The following is a 24,274-nucleotide window of genomic DNA, read 5'->3' as shown; positions in this document are numbered from 1 at the left end:
TTCCTGTTGCCCCTCATTAGTCAATTGTTGATCCAGTTTTCTAGCAGGCAAATAGAATACTTGTGTGAATGGTGGAATTAGTTCCTCTGAAACTGCAAAAATTTCTAGGAAATATTTCTTTAACATTTCCCTGGGGAACATAGAAGAAATTTAAGAACCGCAAATTATTGGCACGGTGGCCATTTTCAAGGCTAGCAATGGGAGCGGGAGCTTTTTTCTCCCGCATCTAATCCTGCGGCCCAGCGGCAGTATCGGCTCCCCTTCTTCAGAAGGGCATGTGGTCACAGCTCCGCCCCTCCCCCGATCCAGTGGGGAAGAACTTTTGAGGCCAGCAACGGGAGCGGGAGCTTTTTTCTCCTGCATCTAATCCTGCGGCCCAGCGGCAGTATCGGCTCCCCCTCTTCAACAGGGCGTGTGAGCACAGCTCCGCCCCTCCCCCGAGCCAGCGGGGAAGAACTTTAAAAGCCAGCAGCGCTAACGGCGCGCTGGCTAAGGCGCACGGCAAAGGCGCGTGCACCTTAGTGCGCGCCTTTGTGCAGCGACTGCCTGATATCAGTTGCAGTAATCAGCTCTTTCACGGCTGGACTGAACCTCACTGACTGGACCTGTTGCAGACCGGACATCTATTGCAGTAGCTTGCTCTTCACTGCAGAACTGGACCTTGCAGATCAGACCGATAGTCTGATAAGTATTACTAACTCTTCCTACCCCCACTACCCGGTTCCTAATTATCTTAAGTATTTTCTAATCCCCTACTCTTATCAGGCTGTCGCGATCTTTACTACTTGATAAGTCTTATCGGGCTGTCACGACCTTTACTACCTGATAAGTCCGGCTTGTTCAAATTTAAATTGGTTATTTACAAGAAGCTAGTTGTTTATAAGAAGTCCAGCTTGCTCAAACTTAATTTAAATTAGTTGTTTATAAGTAGCTACGACAGATAGGCAATCTCAACAGCTAGGTAACTAAGTAAAGGATATGTCGTTACCATAAAACCTCTAGTAAATGCTCAGATACCTGTGGCCTTGAATTTATGAATCTAGTATGCATAGATATCAATGGTTATGACTTAAGTTTCCAACCAATCACTCTTATATTAGCATAGACCAATCCATACTATCACAGACCAACTCTTCCCAAACTATTTGGCAAATCCTATTCAACCCCAATCCTCCTCTGAGAGTTCTGCACCATGGCTCTGCCAAACTTTCAATAATTCTCATTACTACTAATATTCATCTCGAGCAAATAGATCAACCAGAAATCACTGATCTCTCAATTAGGCTACTTAAAACCTTCCCCAGTTAAAACCCATCAAAGAGGTCATTAGCTAGACTTAGTCACATTCTCTTCCAGAGACCCGACCAATCCCAAAATCTACTAGAAACAAAATAATTGGTCAGACTCTTTAGGTCTGATCATAGACTATGTGATTTCAGCATTGACTGCCAACTAAAGACATCAAAATCAACATTCAAGAACAACAAAACAAGAAATAAAAAAGTTCATGTTAGTAGAGGCAAGATAAATCCGGTTGAATTTTGGTCCCATTACGAGATTGTCTCAAAACAAAATGAAGAAACCGATCCACTTATGAACTCCTGGATTAACGATAGCACAAACATTCTAAATGAAATAGCCCCATTAAAACCCGTAGAATTAGAACCAAAAACCTAGAGGGATGGTTTGACTCAGAGCTGCTATCGGTGAAGAGGGATTTAAGAAAATCAGAAAGACAATGGATTAAATCAGGAACTCAAGAGCAGTGGCATACCTAGCATATGTGACACCCGGGACCCATCATTTTTTGACCCCCCCCAACTGTATGAAAATATGATTTTTAGTAATAATCCACACGTCATACATGAGTGAGTACCTAGGAAAAGGCAGCATCTTACATACTGCAATGAGCAGTACAACATCAATACACCCATTGTAAAACTAAACAAGCCAGACTAGTACAGATCAATCCTGCAGTCAATCCTAACAAAAAACCATGTCTTTCTAACACACAGAACACAGAAAACACCTTTGCCTAGTATGGAATATGTAATCACAAACTAACCCCTCCGTCTTTTACAAAACTGTAGTGTGGATTATAGCTACGGAGGTAACAGCTCTGACGCTCATAGAATTCTGAGCATCAGAGCTGCTACCACCACGGCTGGCACTAAAAAATGCTCCACAGTTTTGTAAAAGGGGGGATAAAATAGAAATACATAGACAAAGGTTAAATTGAACCAGCAAGAAGCTGGACTCTGCATACAATGCTCCACAGAAACAGTGACACGTCTCCTAAAGCAATAAATAAATAGAAAATTTTTTTCTACCTTTGTCTTCTGTGGTTTCTGCTTTCCTCATCTTCTTGTAACTCTCTTCCTTCCATCCACTGTCTGCCATCTCTCTTCCCCTAGATGGCATCTTCTCTCCTTCTATTCCCCTTCCAGAAACTGTATGCCTCCCCCTTCCATCTCTCCTTTCACCCCCATTGGTCTGGCATCTCTCTCCTCTCCTTCCCTCTCCCACACCTCGCCTCTGCAATCCCTTTCCCTTTTTCCCTCATTTTCCTTTTCAGTTTATTTTCTGCATCTGTCAAGATTACGTTCTTACTACCCTCTCATCAATGTCCTTTTTTAACTGTCTACTTAAAGCTTGCCACCTCTTTCCCTCACCCCTCCAGTGTTTCCCTAACTCAATCCTTTTCTCCCAATCATGTATCCTCCTTTTATCCCCTCCTTCCATCATGTACCCTCTTTCTCCAACCCTTCCATCTAGTACCTTCTCCTCTCTCTGTCCACTTCCATTCAGCATCTGCTACCCTTTCTCTCCTCCCATTTCCTTCCTGTATTTGCTCCTCTATCTCTCCCGTCTGCCCTTTCTCTCTCCATCCACCCATCTTCAATCAGCATCTGCCCCCTTTCTTTCCCTCCAATATCCTTCCCCCTTATGTCTCTCCCCTTTCTCTGTACATCAATTCCATCAGCACCACCCTTCCATACCACCCTTTCTTTCCCTCCACCACTCTTCCATTCCAGCAGTCCTGCTCCTTTCTCTCCCTTCATGCAGCAAGGTCCCGCGATGACTATAGCTGCTGGCTGCCCGTCCACCCCACTCCAACGTACTTGCTCTGGAGCGGACTCAGCAGCCGCATGCTGGAAGGTCCCGTGATGACTCGTATGCTGGCTTTGCTCCAGAAGAAATAAGTTACGTCGGAGGGGGTGGACCCGGCAGATGCAGGGAGTTGCGGCAATGTTCCGCAATGACTGTGTCTGCTGGGTCCACCCCCTCAGACGTAACTTACTTCTTCCAGAGCAGAGCCAGCAGACGAGTCATTGCGGGACCTTCCTGCACCTCAGCGCGGCTGCCGACTCTGCTGCAGAGAAAGTAAGTCAGAGGTAACGTGACCATTTATTTTTTTCATCAAAAGGAGACATCTATTAATTGACTGTGTACCCTTTCTTTCATTACTTTCTTTCTGCACTCAGGCCCAACAATTGTCCCTTTCTATTCCCTCCCTCCCTCCTTCCTTCCCGTGTCCATAGTGCCCCCCAGTGCCTCCGTCCCGTGTCCATAGTGCCCCCCAGTGCCTCCGTCCCGTGTCCATAGTGTCCCCAGTGCCTCCGTCCCGTGTCCATAGTGCCCCCAGTGCCTCCGTCCCGTGTCCATAGTGCCCCCAGTGCCTCCGTCTCGTGTCCATAGTGCCCCCAGTGCCTCTGTCCTATGTCCATAATGCCCCGTGCCTCTGCCCTGTGTCCATAGTGCCCCCAGTGCCTCCGTCCTGTGTCCATAGTGCCGCCAGTGCCCCTGTGCCTCCATCCTGAGTCCATAGTGCCCCCCAGTGCCTCCGTCCCGTGTCCATAGTGTCCCCAGTGCCTCCGTCCCGTGTCCATAGTGCCCCCAGTGCCTCCGTCCCATGTCCATAGTGCCCCCAGTGCCTCCGTCTCGTGTCCATAGTGCCCCCAGTGCCTCTGTCCTATGTCCATAATGCCCCGTGCCTCTGCCCTGTGTCCATAGTGCCCCCAGTGCCTCCGTCCTGTGTCCATAGTGCCCCCAGTGCCCCTGTGCCTCCATCCTGAGTCCATAGTGCCCCCAGTGCCTCCGTCCTGTGTCCATAGTGCCTCCAGTGCCCCAGTCCTGTGTCCATAGTGCCCCCCAGTGCCTCCATCCTGTGTCCATAGTGCCCCCCAGTGCCTCCATCCTGTGTCCTTAGTGCCCCCAGTGCCTCCGTCCCGTGTCCATAGTGCCCTCAGTGCCTCCGTCCTGTGTCCATAGTGCCTTCCAGATTTTGTCCACCCCCAAAGCCAGCCAGGTGGCCTGCCTACATCTTTCCCTCCCTGTTGTGGGAAAAAAAAAAGCCTCTCTCCTTCCTTTCCCCCGGTCTGTGCCGCTGCAGTCTTACCTCCCCGCTGCTGCTGCTGCTAATTGCCGACAAGAAGTCTTCTTTCCAACGTCAATTTTGACGTCAGAGAGGACGTTCCGGGCCAACCAGGCAGTGATTGACTGGCCCAGAACGTCCTCTCCGATGTCAGAATTGACTTCTTGTTGGAGATTAGCAGCAGCAGCGGGGAGGTATGACTAATGTGACCATTTATTTTTTCATCAAAACAGGACATCTATTAATATTCAGTTCCGCCCTAGCCCCATCCCCAGCCCTGCCACCAATTTCTTCCATTCATTTTCATGTACACACAATATTTTATTAATTCATAATAGTAAACAAAAAATATATTAAAAAAAACCACAAAACACCCGGTACGCAGAGAAAATGTTAATTATCATTTACGAATTTCAGGAATTTTTTCAAAGATGTCAAACAGATTACTTTAAAATATGCAATGCCACCTCAGTAACTATAGAAAAATACACATATAGTGCAAAATATAGACAGCAGATATAAATTCTCAAAACAGACACATTTTGATCACTAAATTGAAAATAAAATCATTTTTCCTACCTTTGTTGTCTGGTGATTTCATGAGTCTCTTGGTTGCACTTCCTTCTTCTGACTGTGTATCCAATCTTTCTTCCCTTCTTTCTTTTGCATCCAACATTTCTTTCACAATCCAGCCCCATCCCCTTGGGTCCAGGTCTCTCTCTCTTTTCCCTCTATTACCCTCCCCAGATCCAGTGTCAGTTCTCCTTTGTACCATTGTTCCAGGTCTCCCTCTCTGTTTGAACCTCCCATAGTCCTGCATCTTCCTCCTGTCTTTCCCCTTTCATCCAGGCCTTTCTCTCTGTAGTCTTTCTAATCTGCTTACAACACCTCCCCCCCTTTCTCTGCCTCTTTCTCTCCTTCCTCCCTCCCAGCAGATTTTAGCATATCTCTTCCTTTTTTCCCCTCAGATCCAGTATCTGTCTCCTTCCTCTTTTCCTCCTCCTAGGTCTGGTATCTGTCTCCTCCCCTTCCCCCCTGCTCTGGCATCTTTCTCTCCATTCCGTTCCTCCCGTTCTTCCCTGGTCTTCCTTCTCAATTTATTTTCTGTCTCTGTCTAAATTCTTTTTTATTATTCAGTCCTCAATTTCCCTCTTTCACTGTGTCTACCTATAGCTTGTCACCTCTTTACCTCACCCCTTCCAGTATCTAACTCTATCCTCATCCCTCAATCCAGCATGTGCCCTTTTTTCTTTCTCCTCCCCACTTCCTTCCAGCGTCTGCTCCCCCTCTCCTCCCACACTTCCATTCAGTGTCTGTCCCTCTCTCTACCCCTTCCATCTACTGTTCACCTTCTGTCTCGCCCCTTCCAGTCACTGTCCTCTCTGCCCTTTCCATCCAATGTCTGCCTTCTCTCTCTTCCATACAACATCTTCCTTCTTTCTATGCTCCTTTCATAACTATCTATCCTGTGCTCCTTCTCTCCATTGTACATGATTGATTTCAGCTCTGCCACCTCTCCATTTTTTTCTCTCTGTCACCACCCCATCCCCTATGCTCTGGCATCTCTCTCTTCTCCTTTCTTTCCTTCGCATCCCACAGTCTTGTATCTTCCCTTCCCTGATTCTCTGGCATCTCTCTCCTTTCCTTTTCTTCCATCTTTCCCTCTCCCTCTATGCTCCGACATCTCCCCCTTCCTTTTCCCTTAGGCTGGCATACCTTCCTCCTTCCCTCCAAGCCCTGGCATCTCCTTTCATTCCCTCCCTCATCTTCCTTCTCCCTGCAGCTGGGTACAGCAAACACTCTCCCCTGCAGCTCTGGACTTCCCCACACCTGCTCCCCCAAAATTGTCATGCTTCGGTTCCTCTTCTTCATTCATCTCTCCCCCCGCGGGACTCTGCGGCACCATCAGCTCTTACTCCCTCTAACGCCGGCCCTGCAGCTCCGGACTTCCCCACACTTGCTCCCCCCCCCCCCCCTCCCGGATCGCTATTATTTTAAATGTTATGGCAGCCGCAGCGCTGTATCCGTCAGAGGAGACTTCTAACCTCGGCCTGCCCTGGAACTCTTCCTGCAGCAACCGCCCGCCTAGGCGGGAACAGGAAGTCACTGTTACAGGAAGAGTTCCGGGGCAGGCCGAGGTTAGAAGTTAGAGGCAGTGAAAACCGGACAGCTAAGCGTCCAATGTCTCCTTCAAAACTGGGCCGGCTGTGCACCCCCCCAAGGCGTGCACCCGGGGTAGACCGCCCCCGCCCTCCCCTTGGTATGCCACTGCTCAAGAGCACAGAGTTGCTTGGAGAACAAAATTAAACTACAAAAACCTCTCCAAGGAAAAGCGCAAAAATTTCTATACCCAAAAAATTGGAAACGTTTCAATTAGTGGAGGAAAGAAAAAACACAGGCCAATTCCCAATTATTCAAAGAGCATTCTAGATTTTACAAATCAAAAATAAATCAGGCAAAAACGAAATTTTACTCAGGCAAAATTTTGAAAGCCAAAAACTCCTCAGTTCTCTATGCTATACTAAACTCAGTAACATCTTCAAATAAGCGACAAATTCAAACTGCCAACTCCTTACCCACTGCCCAGGTACTTGAAGACTACTTTATTGATAAAGTTAACAAGATCAGAAAAACTTTTACAGCAAGTTATCATGCAATAGCTGACCATGAACAAACTGTCTCAGATTCATTATACTCAAAATGTTCACAATTTAATATACCAAATCTTAAAGAGATTGAGTCCATCGTTAAGTCTATTAATATTAAAGGTTCTAAAGCAGACTTAAGAACATAAGAAGTTGCCTCCGCTGAGGCAGACCATAGGTCCATCCTGCTCAGCGGTCCGCTCCCGCGGCGGCCCATCAGGCCCATTGCCTGAGCAATGGTCTATACCTATCTGTACCCCCCAATCCCTTTTTCTTCTAGGAATCTATCCAAACCTTCTTTGAATCCATTTAGTGTTTTCTTGTCCACAACAGCCTCTGGAAGCGCGTTCCATGTATCTACCACCCTCTGAGTGAAAAAGTACTTCCTAGCGTTTGTTCTAAACCTGTCCCCTTTCAATTTCCCCCAATGCCCCCTTGTACTTGTGGTGCCCCTTAATTTGAAAAATCTGTCTCTGTCTACTTTTTCTATGCCCTTCAGGATCTTGAAGGTTTCTATCATGTCTCCTCTAAGTCTTCGCTTCTCCAGGGAGAAAAGTCCCAACTGCTTCAATCTGTCGGTATATGGGAGATTTTCCATTCCCTTTATCAGTTTGGTTGCTCTTCTTTGTACTCCCTCAAGTACCGCCATGTCCTTCTTGAGGTACGGCGACCAGTACTGGACACAGTACTCCAGATGCGGCCGTACCATTGCACGATACAGCGGCATGATAACTTCCTTCGTCCTGGTCGTAATACCCCTCTTAATGATACCCAGCATTCTGTTTGCTTTCCTAGAGGCTGTGGCGCATTGCGCCGATGCCTTCAGTGTTGCGTCTACCATCACTCCCAGGTCTCTCTCCAGGTTACTAACCCCTAGTGGTGTTCCCCCCATTTTGTATGTGAACATCTGGTTCTTTTTCCCCACGTGCATGACCTTGCATTTTCCCACGTTGAAGCTCATCTGCCATTTTTCGGCCCACTTTTCCAGCTGCGTTAGATCTTTTTGGAGCTCCTCGCAGTCTTCCTTGGTTTGAGCCCTGCTGTATAGTTTGGTGTCATCTGCAAATTTAATGACTTCACACTTTGTTCCCGCCTCTAGGTCATTTATGTAGATATTGAACAAGAGCGGTCCCAGCACTGACCCCTGCGGAACTCCGCTCGTGACCCCTTTCCAGTCTGAGTAGTGGCCCTTTATGCCAACCCTCTGCTTCCTGTTTGCCAGCCAGTTTTTGATCCATTGGTGGACCTCCCCTTGTACCCCGTGGTTCCATATCTTTTTAAGCAGCCTCTCGTGTGGCACCTTGTCGAAGGCTTTTTGGAAGTCAAGGTAAATGATGTCTATAGATTCCCCTTTATCCACCTGGCTGTTCACTCCCTCAAAGAAGTACAATAAGTTTGTGAGGCATGACCTACCCTTACAGAAGCCATGTTGACTTGGTTTTAGCTGCCCATTTTTTTCGATGTGCTCACAGATGCCGTCTTTAATCAGTGCCTCCATCATCTTTCCCGGAACTGAAGTCAGGCTCACCGGCCTGTAGTTTCCCGGGTCCCCCCTTGCGCCCTTCTTGAAGATGGGCGTGACATTTGCTATTTTCCAATCCTCCGGGATCTCTCCGGTTTTTAAGGATAGGTTGCATATTTGTCGAAGTGGCTCCGCTATTACGTCTTTTAGTTCCTTGAGTACCCTTGGGTGAATGCCATCCGGACCTGGCGATTTGTCGCTCTTTAGTCTGTCAATCTGCTTGAGTACATCCTCTTGGCTTACCTCTAAGTTGACCAGCTTATCGTCTTGGTCTCCTATTACGATCTCCTCGGGTTCCGGAATGTTGGTTATATTCTCCATCGTGAAGACTGACGTGAAGAACTCATTTAACCTGTCAGCTATCTCTTTCTCTTCTTTTACAACTCCTTTTTTCCTTAATTCCTCCTTTTATCTTTAAACGTTACTTTGAGATTTTTGGTCCTTTTATCCTTACGTTAGTTAATGAAAGCCTACGTCAAAACATCATGCCGGAAGCCTGGAAGAAATCAATCATCCGACCTATTATTAAAGACCAAAAAATTAGTCCTGAGGATCCATCTAATTACAGACCAATAGCAAATATTCCTTTTCTAGCAAAATTGACAGAGAAGGTAGTCTTTAATCAAATTTCGGAATTTATTGAAAAAACCAATGTTTTACATCCAAATCAAACCGGTTTCAGACATCACCATTGTACAGAACACTCATTGATCGGTATGTCCACCTCTATACAATACTTTTTAGATCATCATCAATCGGTTCTATTAATTTCTATTGACCTTTCTGCAGCCTTTGATACGATCGATCACCGGCTTTTGTTAGACAGACTTCAATCTATTGGTATTACAGACCAAGTTTTTTCCTGGTTTGTATCATATTTTACAGACCGTACCTCTACCGTTTTCTTTAACGATTCGATCTCTAAAAGTTCACTGACCACGTATGGTGTTCCTCAAGGGTCTATCCTTTCCCTACTGTTATTTAATATTTTTCTTGCCCCATTGATGACTTTGTGCCAATCCGTTGGTTTTCACGTATTTGCCTATGCTGATGATATTCAGCTCTTACATCCTTTAGATGCTAATAACTCTTTGGACATCATAGCAATTAATAAGAAGCTTGACCAGGTTCACCAATGGCTGGATACCAATAGATTGGCGCTTAACATTAATAAAACAAATGTGATGCTTTTTCCATGGAAAGATAGTTCTAAACTCATTTCTCCTATTTCCATAAAAAATGTCCCCCTACAATCAGTTAACAACATAAAAATCTTAGGGGTGATTTTCGATTATAAACTAACTTTCCATGATCACATTAGTAGTATTATTAAAGCAACCTTTTACAGGCTTCGTCAAATCCGTTCACTTTCACAATTTCTTTGCTCAAAATCTCTTAACATTCTCATTTACTCTTTGGTGATTTCCAAAATTGATTATTGCAATACCCTTTTTAAGGGAATTGCTCCGAGTGAAATAAAACGTCTACAAATTATCCAAAATACTTCCATTAAACTCATATCAAAAACTAGGAAATTTGATCATGTAACTCCCCTTCTTAGGAAGGCGCATTGGCTTCCTGTATCTCACCGGATAACATATAAATTATGCCTACTTACTTTCAAATCCCTACTTTATAAAACCCCAACATTTATTTATAAATTATTAATCCCTTATACTTCCAATAGAACATTGAGATCTAATGAACAGCATTTATTGATGATTCCTTCTCTTAAGGTTATTAATACAAGACAGCAATTTATTTTTTTCTGTTACAGCACCTCAAATTTGGAATTCTCTTCCTATTTATTTACGGGAAGAGTGCAATCTGAGTAATTTAAAAACTTTTCTTTTTAAAGATGCCTTTGATAATTAATTAACCAGTTTTCTGGCTAATTTTATTTCTGCTGTATAATATCATGGAAATTTTCTGTTTCCCCTGCCTTATATATTTTCCTTGATTGTTCTGCTTTCTTTTAAATATTTTGTAGTTCACTTCCCTTTTCTTCCTTGTGTTTATGGGTTTGTTAAGTTTGTTAATAGTCCTGTCGGACTTAATTATTGTCAAGTATTGTATTGTTCCCCAAATATTGTAATTTTATTATGTTCATCGCTTAGAAATATGATTAAGTGATCAATCAAAAACCTTATTAAACTTGAAACTTGAAACTTAATAGTAGTAGCCTTTTTAAACTGGTCAACGATCTCTATAATCTTGAGACATTCACTGACTCCCATGAAGATTCTACCTTAACCGCAAACAGCTTGGCATATTTCTTTAACTCTAAAATTCAAAAATTAAGATCCTCCTCGCTAACGATTACTGCCAAGCCCCACTGGTGCTATCCCATCCTGCCAGACACGGACAAGTCCAGAGCTGATCTAGAGTTCAGAGCTAATCTGAATTGGAACTATTTTACAACCGCTGACTGGCAAACTTTTAGCAAATACTACAACAAATATGCTAACTCCTACTGCAGATTGGATACTTGCCCCCCAAATGTCATGAAAACTGCCCCGATCAACTTTAAAGTCAAACTGTGGACATGGGTAAACTTCTTATTAACCTCTGGAAAGTTCCCAGCAGAACAAGGTCACATCATGATTACTCCAATTAAAAAATCTGCAAATGAACTATCGAATGCCCCATCTAACTACAGACCTATCACTAGTATCCCGCTGGCTACCAAAATAGCAGAAGGGGTGATAAATGCTGAACTCTCCACATATTTGGAGAAATTCAACATTTTACATGACAATCAATCAGGCTTTCGCTCAGGTCACAGTACTGAAACCATTATAGCATCACTGCTCAACTACCTGCACTCACTCTTTAGCCAGGGCTCAAGTGCCCTGATCTTGCAACTTGATCTGAGTAGTGCATTTGACCTGGTCAACCACACTATTCTTCTGGACTGTCTGGCAAACCTCGGTATCTCAGGCTATGTTCTCAACTGGTTCCATGAGTTTCTGGGAAACATCATACAAGGTGTTTAAGAACGACTCTTTCTCCTATATCTGGAACACTTGTGGGGTTCCACAGGGCTCCCCCTTGTCCCCCACCCTATTTAATATCTATCTTGTCTCCCTGGAAAATCTCTTGCACAGTTTAAAGCTCAAATTCTTCATCTATGCAGACGACATTACTATAGCCATCCCGCTAACGTGTTTTACACCAGAGTTTCTAAAATCCCTAGCAATCATTCTCAACTAGATAGAACTCTGGATGCTAGCTTTTAGATTAAAGTTAAACTCGGAAAAAACTAAATTCTTCTTGGCAACACCCAACGAAAAAATCAAGGACACCACAATACATGTGAATGGGTCTTGAACAAACCTTAAAAATACTAGGAGTTACTTTAGACAAACATCTCACTCTGGAGAAACACTCTGATCTAGTATTTAAGAAAAGCATCTCGGTGCTCTGGAAACTCCGCACCATAAAAAATACTTTGACGACACTTCTTTCCGTCTATTAGTACAATCCTCCATTCTCAGCATCCTTGACTACTGCAATATCATATACCTGGGCGCCTTGAAGAAAACCATCAGGAAACTGAAACTGATTCAGAATACCGCCATCCGCCTCATCTTTGGCTTGAACAAATGGGAACATGTCACCCCTTTCTACCATAAACTTCACTGGTTACCATTCGAATCCAGAGTCCTGTTCAAGTTCTCCTGTAACTGCTACAAAACAGTATTTGGAATGTCACCGAGTTACCTTAACCCACACTTCAGTTTAAATTACAACAATAAGAGCTCCCGCAGAATACACCTGTTTGCCTTTCCCTCATTAAAATTATGTCATTTCAAAAGGTTCCTTGATAAAACTTTCTCCTTTCAGGCGGCTAAACTGAATCCATGGCTCGCCCAAATTGTACTTGAAGCCCCCTCCTATCTTGACTTCAGAAAGCAGCTCAAAACGCACTTATTCCACAGACTGAACTCCTAATGCACTGTACCACTACTATCTTTTTACTACCTTATGACTGCTCTCCATCCCCTTATGACCTGCAACCCTCCTCCCCACTTTCTTATTTGTTCCCCTTCTAACTGTTAACTTCCATGACTTTACTGTATGTATTTTTGATTAACTGCTGTGAACCGCCTAGAACTCCCTGGGTATGTCGGTATACAAAATAAATTATTATTATTATTATTATACTAGCTGATGCCCCGGCGTTGCACGGGTATTTAATTATAGCAATAACACTGTAAATGGATTCAAATAAAGATACTTTATAGTGGTGAATGAAATTATTTTTTTACAGCTTTATAAAAAGTACAATATTCAAATTATAATGTGAAATATTTGACAAAATGAATACAATACAACTAACACAAAACTTGATTATAAACAACATTTTTAGTTTCACCTCCAGGAGCAAGAACATATAAATTCTTGGGTGAAGAGACCCCCAGAACATATCACCCCAGTTAGTGAGGGATCTGCATACCAAGTTTCGGTCAAAGCGGTCAAGCCGTTTTTGAATTACTGTGAGAATGGCAGCTCTTTACATTTTTTCCATTGACATGAATGGGTGAAATCTGATTTTCTGTTTGTAGCTCCGCCCACGTGTGCAGGTGGGCAGCGAGACCCCCAGAACATATCACCCCAGGTAGTGAGGGATCTGCATATCAAGTTTCGTTCAAATCGGTCCCACAGCTTTTTACATTTTTCCCATTGACTTGAATGGGTGAAATCAGATTTTCTGTTTGTAGCTCCGCCCATGTGTGCAGGTGGGCCGCGAGACCCCCAGAACATATCACCCCAGGTAGTGAGGGATCTGCATATCAAGTTTCGTTCAAATCGGTCCCACAGCTTTTTACATTTTTACCATTGACTTGAATGGGTGAAATCTGATTTTCTGTTTGTAGCTCCGCCCACATGTGCAGGTGGGCCGCGAGACCCCCAGAACATATCACCCCAGGTAGTGAGGGATCTGCATACCAAGTTTCGTTCAAATCGGTCCCACAGCTTTTTACATTTTTTCCATTGACTTGAATGGGTGAAATCTGATTTTCTGTTTGTAGCTCCGCCCATGTGTGCAGGTGGGCAGCGAGACCCCCAGAACATATCACCCCAGGTAGTGAGGGATCTGCATACCAAGTTTCGTTCAAATCGGTCCCAAAGCTTTTTACATTTTTTCCATTGACGTGAATGGGTGAAATCTGATTTTCTGTTTGTAGCTCCGCCCATGTGTGCAGGTGGGCCGCAAGACCCCCAGAACATATCACCCCAGGTAGTGAGGGATCTGCATACCAATTTGCGTTCAAATCGGTCCCACAGCTTTTTACATTTTTTCCATTGACTTGAATGGGTGAAATATGATTTTCTGTTTGTAGCTCCGCCCACGTGTGCAGGTGGGCCGCGAGACCCCCAGAACATATCACCCCAGGTAGTGAGGGATCTGCATACCAAGTTTCGTTCAAATCGGTCCCACAGCTTTTTACATTTTTTCCATTGACTTGAATGGGTGAAATCAGATTTTCTGTTTGTAGCTCTGCCCACGTGTGCAGGTGGGCCGCGAGACCCACAGAACATATCACCCCAGGTAGTGAGGGATCAGCATAGCAAGTTTCGTTCAAATCGGGCAAACCGTTTTTGCGTTGGCAGCTTTTTACATTTTTTCCATTGACATGAATGGGTGAAATCTGATTTTCTGTTTGTAGCTCCGCCCACGTGTGCAGGTGGGCCGCGAGACCCCCAGAGCATATTACCCCAGGTAGTGAGGGATCTGCATACCAAGTTTCGTTCAAATTGGTCAAGCCGTTTTTGCGTGATCGCAGCACATACACACATACACACACATATATACACATATACATACCTCCGATTTTATATATATAGATTAACACAGTCTTTAATCACAACTTCTTGTACTTGCTTGACCCCTGTTATTTCAACTTCATTTTTTTCAAACTTAGTTTTAATTGAGGTCATTTCCAATTGTAATGCATTCAATTCTTGTTCCTGTTTAAAAATTTTCTTTTCCACCGCTTTAATTTGTGGATTCAAGGACTTTCCCAATTTAATGACTAAGTTCCAGAGAGACTCCATTGTAATTTCAGTGGATTTTTCAACCACAAAAGAAGTAATCTCACCTCCCAAAGTTGTAGTTTGTTGGTCTTGTTGTGCCTCCCTCTTCTTCGATGTTCCAGCCGCAGTATCACTCTCCAGACTCAAAAAGTCTTTCAGTGTATCTGTCTCAAAGCTCCCAGATGAACAAGCCTCCCGGGCTGCAGGCACTATCTCGTTGGATGTGCCTGGTTCACGCTGTGAGCTGGTACACTGTGGTTGGGGGGGGGTGTCTCTTGCTTCAGGGCTCAATGTGATCTCTAACCCAGGGATTCTTCTTGCAGCGTCACTCTGCGCCGCCAAATCCAGCGGGTGATTTTCTGATATTGTTGGCTTCCTTTAAAGGAGATTCAAGAGCTGCTCGATGGTGATAGGGGGATTTTCAGAGCATTGCGAGGCTCCGGCGGCACTTCTCCCTCTCCTTTTAAGCATGAGGAAAGACTCAGTCAAAGCTGAGGAAATGCAGTAAGGTAAAATGTGTGCTTCAATTGCAATTCCTGACTCCTGAGTGGAGGTTAATTGCATTGAGATTTGATCCTGAGGAACTAGGTTCAGTTCCCACTGCAGCTCCTTGCAACCCTGGACAAGTCACCCAACCCTCCTTTGCTCCAGATATAAAAAACTTACATTGTGAGCCCACTAGTAACAGATAAAGTACCTGTGTAAGCCTAGTAGCACTCTAGAAATGATTAGCAGTAGACACAATTAACCAAACAGTAGTTGTGTTGCAAGAATATCTTGATTGTGTGTTCTTTAGAACAGTGCTCTTCTTATTCTAGGTGCATATTATGTACATGGCAACATTTTAAAACTAAGAAATCACTATAAAACAGATGCTGTTCTTTTTTCAGTAATTTTATTGTTGAACATGTGATATTTTTTACCTGCAGAGGATGGACATATCTCTGTACTTGGACAGGATCGGATACCATGGCTCTACAGACCCCTCACTGAAGACTTTACTAGGATTGCACAAGTGTCATGTCCTCTCTGTACCTTTTGAGAACTTGAGCATTCATTGTGGAGAGCAGATCACACTAGAGCCTCCATCTGTTTATGACAAGATTGTGCGGAGGCACCGTGGTGGCTTCTGCTTTGAGAATAATAGTCTATTCTTCTGGCTGTTGAAGGAAATGGGCTACCAGGTCCAGATGGTGTCAGGCCATGTGAAGAACATATTTACCAAGTGCTATGGTCCTCCCAATGATCATATGGTGCTGCTGGTGGATCTAGGTAGCCAGAGATGGATCTGTGATGTTGGCTTTGGTGATGCTTTTAGAACTCCTTTGTTACTGGAAGCTGACAAGGAACAGGTTCAAGACAATGGTGTCTTCAGGCTGCAGCAAGAGGGAAGCAAGTGGTTCCTACAGAGACTCTCGAAAGATGAAGACACTGGTTCACAGGAGTGGACAAGTCTCTACAAGTTTACACAGGTGGAGCAGAAGCTGGAAGATTTCAGAGGCATGTGTGACTATCACCAAACCTCACCTAACTCCATTTTCTTCTCCAAGTCCTTCTGTTCCTTGCATGTTCCTGAAGGGAAAGTGACATACATGGGCTGGAGATTGATCATTACCATATTCACTGGAACATCCATCCAGAAAAATACTATCCAACTGGCTGAAGAGGAGATTCCCAATGTGCTGAGAGAGAGATTTGGGATAATGTTGACAAGCCAACTTATACCAAAAGATGATGCAATCGTTCCACCTCCTGCAATCTATTAAAGCACAGATGGATATTGATTATGAAAGAGAATTTAATAGTGCAATTTATGCTTACATGGATTTTCAATTAGGAATGCTAATTTAAGTCTTAATTTATCATTATCATAAATTTTTTTTAAAACCTGCCCTGTAAAGGGTCGAATACGGCCCAAAACCGGATCCCACAATTGACCCACACACACTAAGCCCCTAGTTTCCCAATCAGCAAATACTCCACCACCCCTTCCCGGTAGAAAATCTGGATTATATCTTAACGGGGTATACCAGGAATGGCGCCTACCCAGCAATAAACTACCCCGGGTCTGATTCCAAACCCTCAAAGAAGTTCCCACTGAGGACAAGCCACCCTCCAGCCGCACCCTGCCAGGTAACCAAGGCCGATGTAACAAAGGCACCCCACCACTTAAACTTTGCTCTATCTCCACCCACAGTTTCGGCGTCTGCGTCTGCCACTCTAAAAGGGCGTGCAGCTGAGCAGCCTGATAGTATTTTACCACATTGGGAACCCCCAACCCGCCATCACCCCTACCCATACATAAGACCGTCCTACTCACCCGAGGTCTCCTTCCAGCCCAAATAAAGTGAGAGATATGCCGTTGAACTTCCTCCAACGTGTTCCTACCCACCCAGAGCGGCAGTACTTGAAATAAAAACAAAAGATGAGGCAAAATCATCAGTTTCACAACTGCCACCCTACCCAACCAAGAGAAATACTGATCTTTCCAACTAAGCAAATCCTGACGAATGCGTCGAAAGAGCGGGGGGAAATTAAGATCATAGAGATCCACTCCCGGAGGTCCGAAATAAACCCCGAGGTAACGGAGAGAATGCTGAACCCACCGGAACGAAAACCGGTCTCGGAGGTAAGCCACTCGATCATCAGACAAGTTAATGTTAAGGAGCTCAGATTTTCCAACATTGACACGAAATCCCGACACCTTACCATAAGCATCCAACTCCCGTAAGATAGCATGCAGGGAACCCTCAGGGTCCTCCACCGTAAACAAGAGATCATCCGCAAACAAAGCTAACTTATAATCCCCACCCGGCACCGTAACCCCCTTGATATCCCGATTCAGCCGCACCCTCTGCGCCAGGGGTTCTATCGTCAAGGCGAAGAGAAGAGGTGAAAGAGGACACCCCTGACGCGTTCCCCTTGCGAGCGAAAAAGTCTCCGAGTAGCCCCCATTTACCTTTATACATCCAATAGGGCAAGTATAAAGGATCTGGATCCAATCCCGCATGCGCGGACCCAAACCTACAGATTCCAAAATCCTGAACAAGAAAGGCCAGGAGACTCTATCGAACGCCTTCTCAGCGTCGACCGACAGAAACACCGTTTCCCTCACTCCCCCCCCCTTGCCCTTTCAAACAAATTGTAAACCCGACGAGTATTGTCGCCCACCTGTCTACCCATTACAAAACCCGACTGATCCGGATGGATCAGCCGAGGAATCCAACTCATCAATCTGTCAGCCAAGATCCGCGTAAATAGCTTAGTGTCAACCCCCAACAACGAGATCGGCCTATAAGAAGCACACTGCAGGGGATCCTTCCCCTCCTTGGCCAACACCATCACACCCGCTAATCTCATAAAGTAGGGGAGGGCACTATTCTCTTGCAAGGAGTTAAGAAAACGCAACAAAGGAGGCAGCAAAAGATCCTGAAAGCGTTTATAATATCGAACAGTAAAACCATCCAACCCTGGTGACTTACCAAGGGGCATAGAACGCAGCGCTCCACGAGCCTCAACCAACGTGAGAGGACGGTCCAACCGTGCCACATCATCAGGCGCAATCCGGGGCAACTCCGCTGAAGCCAAATAAGCGTCTAGGTCTGGTAAGGACCCAGAAGTTTCCGGTGCATAGAGATGGGAGTAATACTCCACAAAACGTGCCCGAATAGCATCCTCTTTCCGCAACAACTCACCAGAGGCTGCACGTAGCGAGAGAATCTGATTGCGCGTCTGCCTCACTTTCAGACGATGGGCAACCAGTCGACTAGCTTTATTAGAAAATTCAAAATAACGCTGTTTGAGAAGCTGTAAATTGTGGTGTAAACGCTCCAGGTCTAAAGCCTGAAGATCCCGGCGTGCTTGAAACAAGCGTTCCCGTAATGCAACATCCCAAGGGCTACGCTTGTGCAAGCCCTCCAACCGACCAATCAAAATCAGCAAAGCCGCCGCCTCTTCCCGTCGTTTACGTTGCCGGGCCGAGGCCAGGGCTATCACTCTGCCCCTAAGGGTAGCCTTTAACCCCTCCCAAACCGCTTCCAACGAAGCGCCACATTCTACATTCACATCCAAATAGTCCTGTATCCACCCTTCAATCTGCGCTCCCACCTCCGGATCATCCAGGAGACTATCATTAAAACGCCAGAATTTGCGTCCCGAGCCACCACCCTCTCCCAGGAACCGCAACCAAACTGGGGCATGATCCGACCATGTTAGGGACTCAATCCCCGCTGATTCCACCCTCCGAAGCAGTCCCCGCTCCACAAAAACATAATCAATTCTAGAATAAGAGGAATGGATACCCGAAAAATAAGTATAATCTCTAACCGATGGATGGAGCCACCGCCAACAATCCACCGCATTCAGAGTAGCTAAGGCCTCCCTCAACAGTTTACGATCCCGCCTCCCATATTGATCCGCCCTCCCTGAGTTATCCAAATGAGGTGTTACTGTAAGATTAAAATCCCCACCTAAAACCAGGGCACCCCCCTTAAACCTGAGAATTCTAGGCACTAACTCTCGAAAGAAGACCCCCTGACCCTCATTGGGAGCATAAACATTAACCAGGGAGTACAAGACCCCCTCAATCAAAGCCTCCAACATTATATATCTACCCTGAGGATCCCGCACCACCCTCTGCACTTCACTACGAATCCCCTTACGAACAAGAATACCCACCCCACCCCTCTTAGAAGTGCCTACCCTGGAAGCCCAAAAGGCCTGAGGAAACCTAGAATCCCTAACTAGAGATTCATGGGACTGGAGTAGATGTGTCTCCTGGACGAAACATACATCAGCCCGCAAGCGAAGCAGCTCCCTATAGAAAGCTCGTCTCTTATTGGGGGAATTTAGACCCCTGATATTATAAGAGACCAACCGGAATCCCTCCATAATCCAATGAGAAGAATGGCAATGCAACCCCAACCCCTGCCAACTTGTCCCCACATCTCCCGCTACCCCCCCCCCAGCCCACTCCCCCATCCCCCCTCCCCCAAAGTGAGAGTCCACAGATCTCCCACCAGCATACAAGGAAGTGATCCATCCCCATGGCCCCTTACACAAACCCCACAACACAACACTAACTGTCAAATACAGTTCCCACAACAATCCCCAGAATTCAATCCGCCAACCCCCAAACCCCCCTCACCACACTTCTCACTCCCCCCTCCCCCACAGTACAACATTCCCCCACAGAACACCAATACATCTCTCCAACTTCCCCCTTCCCACCCTCCCCCAGAACCAATCCATGGGCAACCCCCTCACAGTTCCTTTCCAAAACTCAAACCCAGGTACCCAGCTCCAAGGAGGGGTCCATACACACCCCCCTGCAGATAAGGAAGTATTGAAAAAACTGGAACAATACAAGCACAGTCAGTCAGCCCTCAGGGGGGGGCACTGGATGTAGAAGCGGTAACTGGAAGAGGGTGTCCACCTCCTCGGCCGCCCCTCCCGCTCTGGGATCCTCTTTCCACTCGCTGCCATCGGGAGGGGGCGGGAGGCGCCACTCCGTTCAACACCGCTCCCTCAGCAGGAACAGCCTCCTCCGGGATCTCAATACCCGCTTGCTGCAACAGACCACGAGCCTCCCGTATTGTAGTGACTTTTGTATGAACTCCATTGATGGTAATCACCACCCCAAAAGGGTAAGTCCAGCGGTAGCGCAAATTACTACACTGCAATGCTTTGGTCACATCTTTGAACGCCCGACGTTTCTGGAGCGTGCCCGCAGCCAGGTCTTGATAGAACTCCAACCGATGGCCTTCCCACGTAACTGTGCCCATCTCCCGGGCTCTGCGGAAGATCTGTTCTTTAAGGGTAAAGCTCAGGAGGCAGAGTACAATATCTTTAGGTTGATCGGATGTCCGAGGTATCAGAGCCCGATGTGCCCGCTCAAGTCCCGGCTCCAGGGTATCATCTTGTAAAAGCCACCTGATCAGCTTAATAGTAGTAGCACGCACATCTTTAAACTCTGGTAAGTCCGGTAGGCCCCGCACCCTCAAATTATTACGCCGGGTGCGGTTCTCCAGATCCTCAACTTTGTCCAGGAGGATTTGATAATCAGCAGAGGCAGTTTCCAAGGATCTTTGCACCCCGGTCACATTCTCCTCGCAGCTATCCAGCCGCATCTCCACAACCTCCACCCTGGTGCCCACCTCCACCAAATCAGTTCGCAGCTCTTGCACCGCTTCCCGGACCTACACAGCCACAGCCGAAATTTCAGATTTCACCTCAGTAATCCAACGCTGCATGTCCGCTTTAGTAAGCGGTTCCGGCGGGGCATCCACCTGCACGGGCTCAACCAGCATGTCAGCGACCGCAGCGATAGCACCACTCAATCGCGCCGCTTCCCCGCTGCTGGTCTCCGGGCCCGCACCGCCACGTGCTACCTGGCCCAGCGCCTGCTCCATCGTGCGCTGGCCGGGTTTGTCACCGGGTAATTTTTTGCGTGTTGCCATGGGGTTCCCCGATCCTTCACACACCTCACCACCACTCGGGGAGTGGAAAAATGCGCCGTTTTCACAACTTTAATCAGTTAGATCGCCGGACCCCAACGGAGCTTTCAGTTTAAGCTCCCATCCGCGGCGATGACGTCACTTCCTCTCATCATTATCATAAATTTATTCAAATTTAATATAACTGCTTTTATCACTATAGCTAGTCAAAGCGGAATACAATTTAATCTCTGATTGCTATATTACAGAATAAGGTCCCACATGCCTTCTGTGAAATCAATGGATATATAACGAGCTTGTCAGATATGTATAATATTGAAATGGACTACACCTTCCCTAGTTTAAGTGGTTTACAGTAAGACTTCCAATAGGCAATGGAAAAAGTTTGTTCAACTTTTCTTAAAAGCAACTAGTTATGAACAAACCAATTTGAAGATAATGTTTATACCAAGACTTCAAATACCCAAGATACTACTTAATTGATTTCATGTCCTTACTGGGGGTAGCATGTTCATCATTGGTCTTGTTAATTTTTTTTAATGCAGGCAATACCCTAATGAATCAATGTGGTGCTGGAATAATAATTAAGAACACTTAACTTCTAGCCCGACAGTTACCCTGCCGTTTCACTGGCATGTTTCTTCAGGGGCTAATGCTCTCCACCTCTTGCTATTTCATTTGAAATGCTACGGAGATACTCCTCGCACCACTTGTATTCAAAACAGTAAGACTTGCCACCTTTCTTAGTTTAGTTTGGCCAGTGGGTACCAACAATTGAACCTCTGCAGTATCAAACCACTGCAGGTTAGCCAACAAGCAGAGCAGATCAAAAAAAGAAGCAGCTATCTAGTAATCCAGGGGTTTTCAGCTCGTTCCTCAGGACGCACCTAACCAGTCAGGTTTTCTGGATATGCATAATAAATACTCATGAGATAGATTGCATAGAATGGAGAAAGTGCATGCAAATTTATCTCAAGCATATTCCTTTGATGAACAAATGCAAAGATGACTAGATTACCAAAGATCTTCTACCTAAATGCGCTACTCTGCAAGCAAGAAGCAGAGAGAGCTCTAGTTGTGTAAGAAACTATGAATATCATTTTTATTAGCATGTTTGGGGTTAGCAAGATAATATAGAAAGAATCAAAATGGAGGACAGGTAGATGCCACTCATATGCATAAAGACCTCGAGGCAAGTTCTCTCTGCAACCTACAGTATGTATTTATTGCTGATCCTAGAAATCCAAATAAATAATGGCTTATGGACTTTTCTTTTAGTAAATTATACAAACCTTTTTAAAACCATGCTAAGCTAACTACTTTTACCACATTCTCTGGCAACGAATTCCAGAATTCAAATATATCCTTTCTGTAGATAGCCCCCCCCAAAAGTACTGTTTTCGCTCCAAAAGATGCACTTCCCCCCCCCCCAAAAAAAAAAAAAAGTAGGTGGAAATGTCTGTGTGTCTTATGGAGCGAATATAACAATTTTTTTAATCCCCCTCCTCTGATACCTTTTAAAATTCTGGGGTCCAATGTTGTATCGGCAGGAGCGAGCTTTCCGCGCCTGCCCTTCCCTCGCTGGATGGCTGCCTCATCATATCTTGCAGCCAGCGACGCACAAGGCAGGATTGAGTTTTATGCGCTCCAGCCTGGCCCTGCACCGCTCCCTAAATGATGCCACCAGTTCTCGCAGGACTCGTAGGAACTGATGGCAGCCATTCAGGGAGCAGCGCAGGGCCAGACTGGAGCACAAAAAGCTCATTCCAGCCTTGTGCACCGCTAGCTGCAAGATATGATGCAGCCATCCAGTGAGAGAGGGGTAGGAGCGTGGAAAGCTCGTTGCTGCTGAAACACTGCTGAACCACCAGATTAAAAAAGGTACTGGGGGTGGCTGGGACTGCCTACCACTAGACCACCAGAGAAGGACAGGGTACAGGGCAGGGCGGTGGGACAGGGGAGAGCCTGACAGGGAGGGGAGGGGGGGGGACAGGATGCAGAACTTGGCATGGAGGGAGGCTGGCTGCAGAGCCTAGTAGGGAAGGGGTGACAGGGAGCAGAGACTGGTATATTTTATTAAATATATTAGTACACAATTTGGTTCAGAATGTTTTTTTCTTATTTTCCTCCTCTAAACCTAGGTGCGTCTTATGGTCAGGTGTGTCTTATAGTGCGAAAAATACAGTAAGCTCTGAGAACTGGAAAGACATGCTCTGTGGGCTAGGTCTGGCCCACAGGCTGCAGATTAAGGTAGAGGTCTACAGGGGAACAGGGATTGCGGAGGTTCCGCGAGATTCCTGCAGGGATCCCCCCCAGGTCTAAGGGACTCCCGCGGGGATCCCCTGCAGGCTCATAGGACAAAATGTCCCACCAGCTACAGCAAGGGAGATGTTCATTTTGAGTGGGGCTAAGCTCAAAATGGGAGGCCCAGGCCCCTTTCATGGTTATGCCACCAATTGTGTTTAGTACAAAATGAAGTACTTGCCGAGTTTGTTTTGGGGTTTCCAGTTCAGTTTTGGCACATTTTTCTTATGCAACGATTGTCCTGAAAAGGTGCCTCTCAATTCTGCTTTAAATGATTTTGATGCTGTATTGTTTGATTCTTTACTATGAGCATTAAAAACTATTTGTGGATATTGGAAGGACCTCTTACAAGTTACCTATACCAGATGGTGGAACCAGATTTGTTTGCTCTACAGATATGAGCTTTATATTGCCAAAAAATCCAACTCTTATTTCTTTTAACAAGAAATGGTCGACCCTACAATCACATGACCTAATGTCTATTCTAATTCTTTCCGGTGATGTATGCATCTCTTATTTCTGTTCACTGTTATTTGTATATATATTGTATTTTATTGTTGGTTTAAATAAACCTAAGACTTAAAATAAAATCAAAACTGTCAGAAGTAATTGCTGCTTTTTATGGGGACAGGTAACAGGGGATGGATGGGATTCCTTGCAGGGACAGAGGGGATTCTGGCAGGGACGGGCGCGAACAGGTGGGATACTGGGGGGGGGGGGGGGAACAGGACGGGACGGGTGGGATTTCTGTCCCCTCGCAACTCTCTAGTTTAGGGACCCTTACCCTAGAACTGTTTTGCAGTCAGAATCACATTTATTTCTATAAACACATTCTCATTCTGACCCTCGTTCTGGTGCACAATCTGCCAGCCCTATTGTAGTCTCACATCAAGCTCTGTCAGCAAAACTCATCAAAAACCAATTTTTTCAA

At 45.6% G+C, this 24,274-nt stretch overlaps 1 protein-coding gene across 3 annotated transcripts in view; it reads left to right on the top strand.

Annotated features, from left to right (window-relative positions):
* LOC117361434 (arylamine N-acetyltransferase 2-like) overlaps positions 1–24,274 on the top strand; it is a 29,408-nt gene that overhangs the window by 4,119 nt on the left and 1,015 nt on the right. For 2 of the 3 annotated variants that reach the window (XM_033946770.1, XM_033946769.1), the window contains one exon: positions 15,514–19,558. In XM_033946770.1, coding sequence (XP_033802661.1) covers positions 15,517–16,350 — 834 coding nt within the window. In that variant the 5' untranslated portion in view covers positions 15,514–15,516 and the 3' untranslated portion in view covers positions 16,351–19,558. Of the gene's footprint in view, positions 1–15,513; positions 19,559–24,274 lie in introns of those variants that run through there. The other variant, XR_004539648.1, reaches the window with a different exon arrangement.

The sequence above is a fragment of the Geotrypetes seraphini genome, chromosome 5 (genome assembly GCF_902459505.1).
Source record: "Geotrypetes seraphini chromosome 5, aGeoSer1.1, whole genome shotgun sequence".
NCBI classification, from domain to species: Eukaryota; Metazoa; Chordata; class Amphibia; order Gymnophiona; family Dermophiidae; genus Geotrypetes; species Geotrypetes seraphini.
Note: the sequence above shows the minus strand (reverse complement) of the source record. Positions and strands in the feature narration are given on the sequence as shown.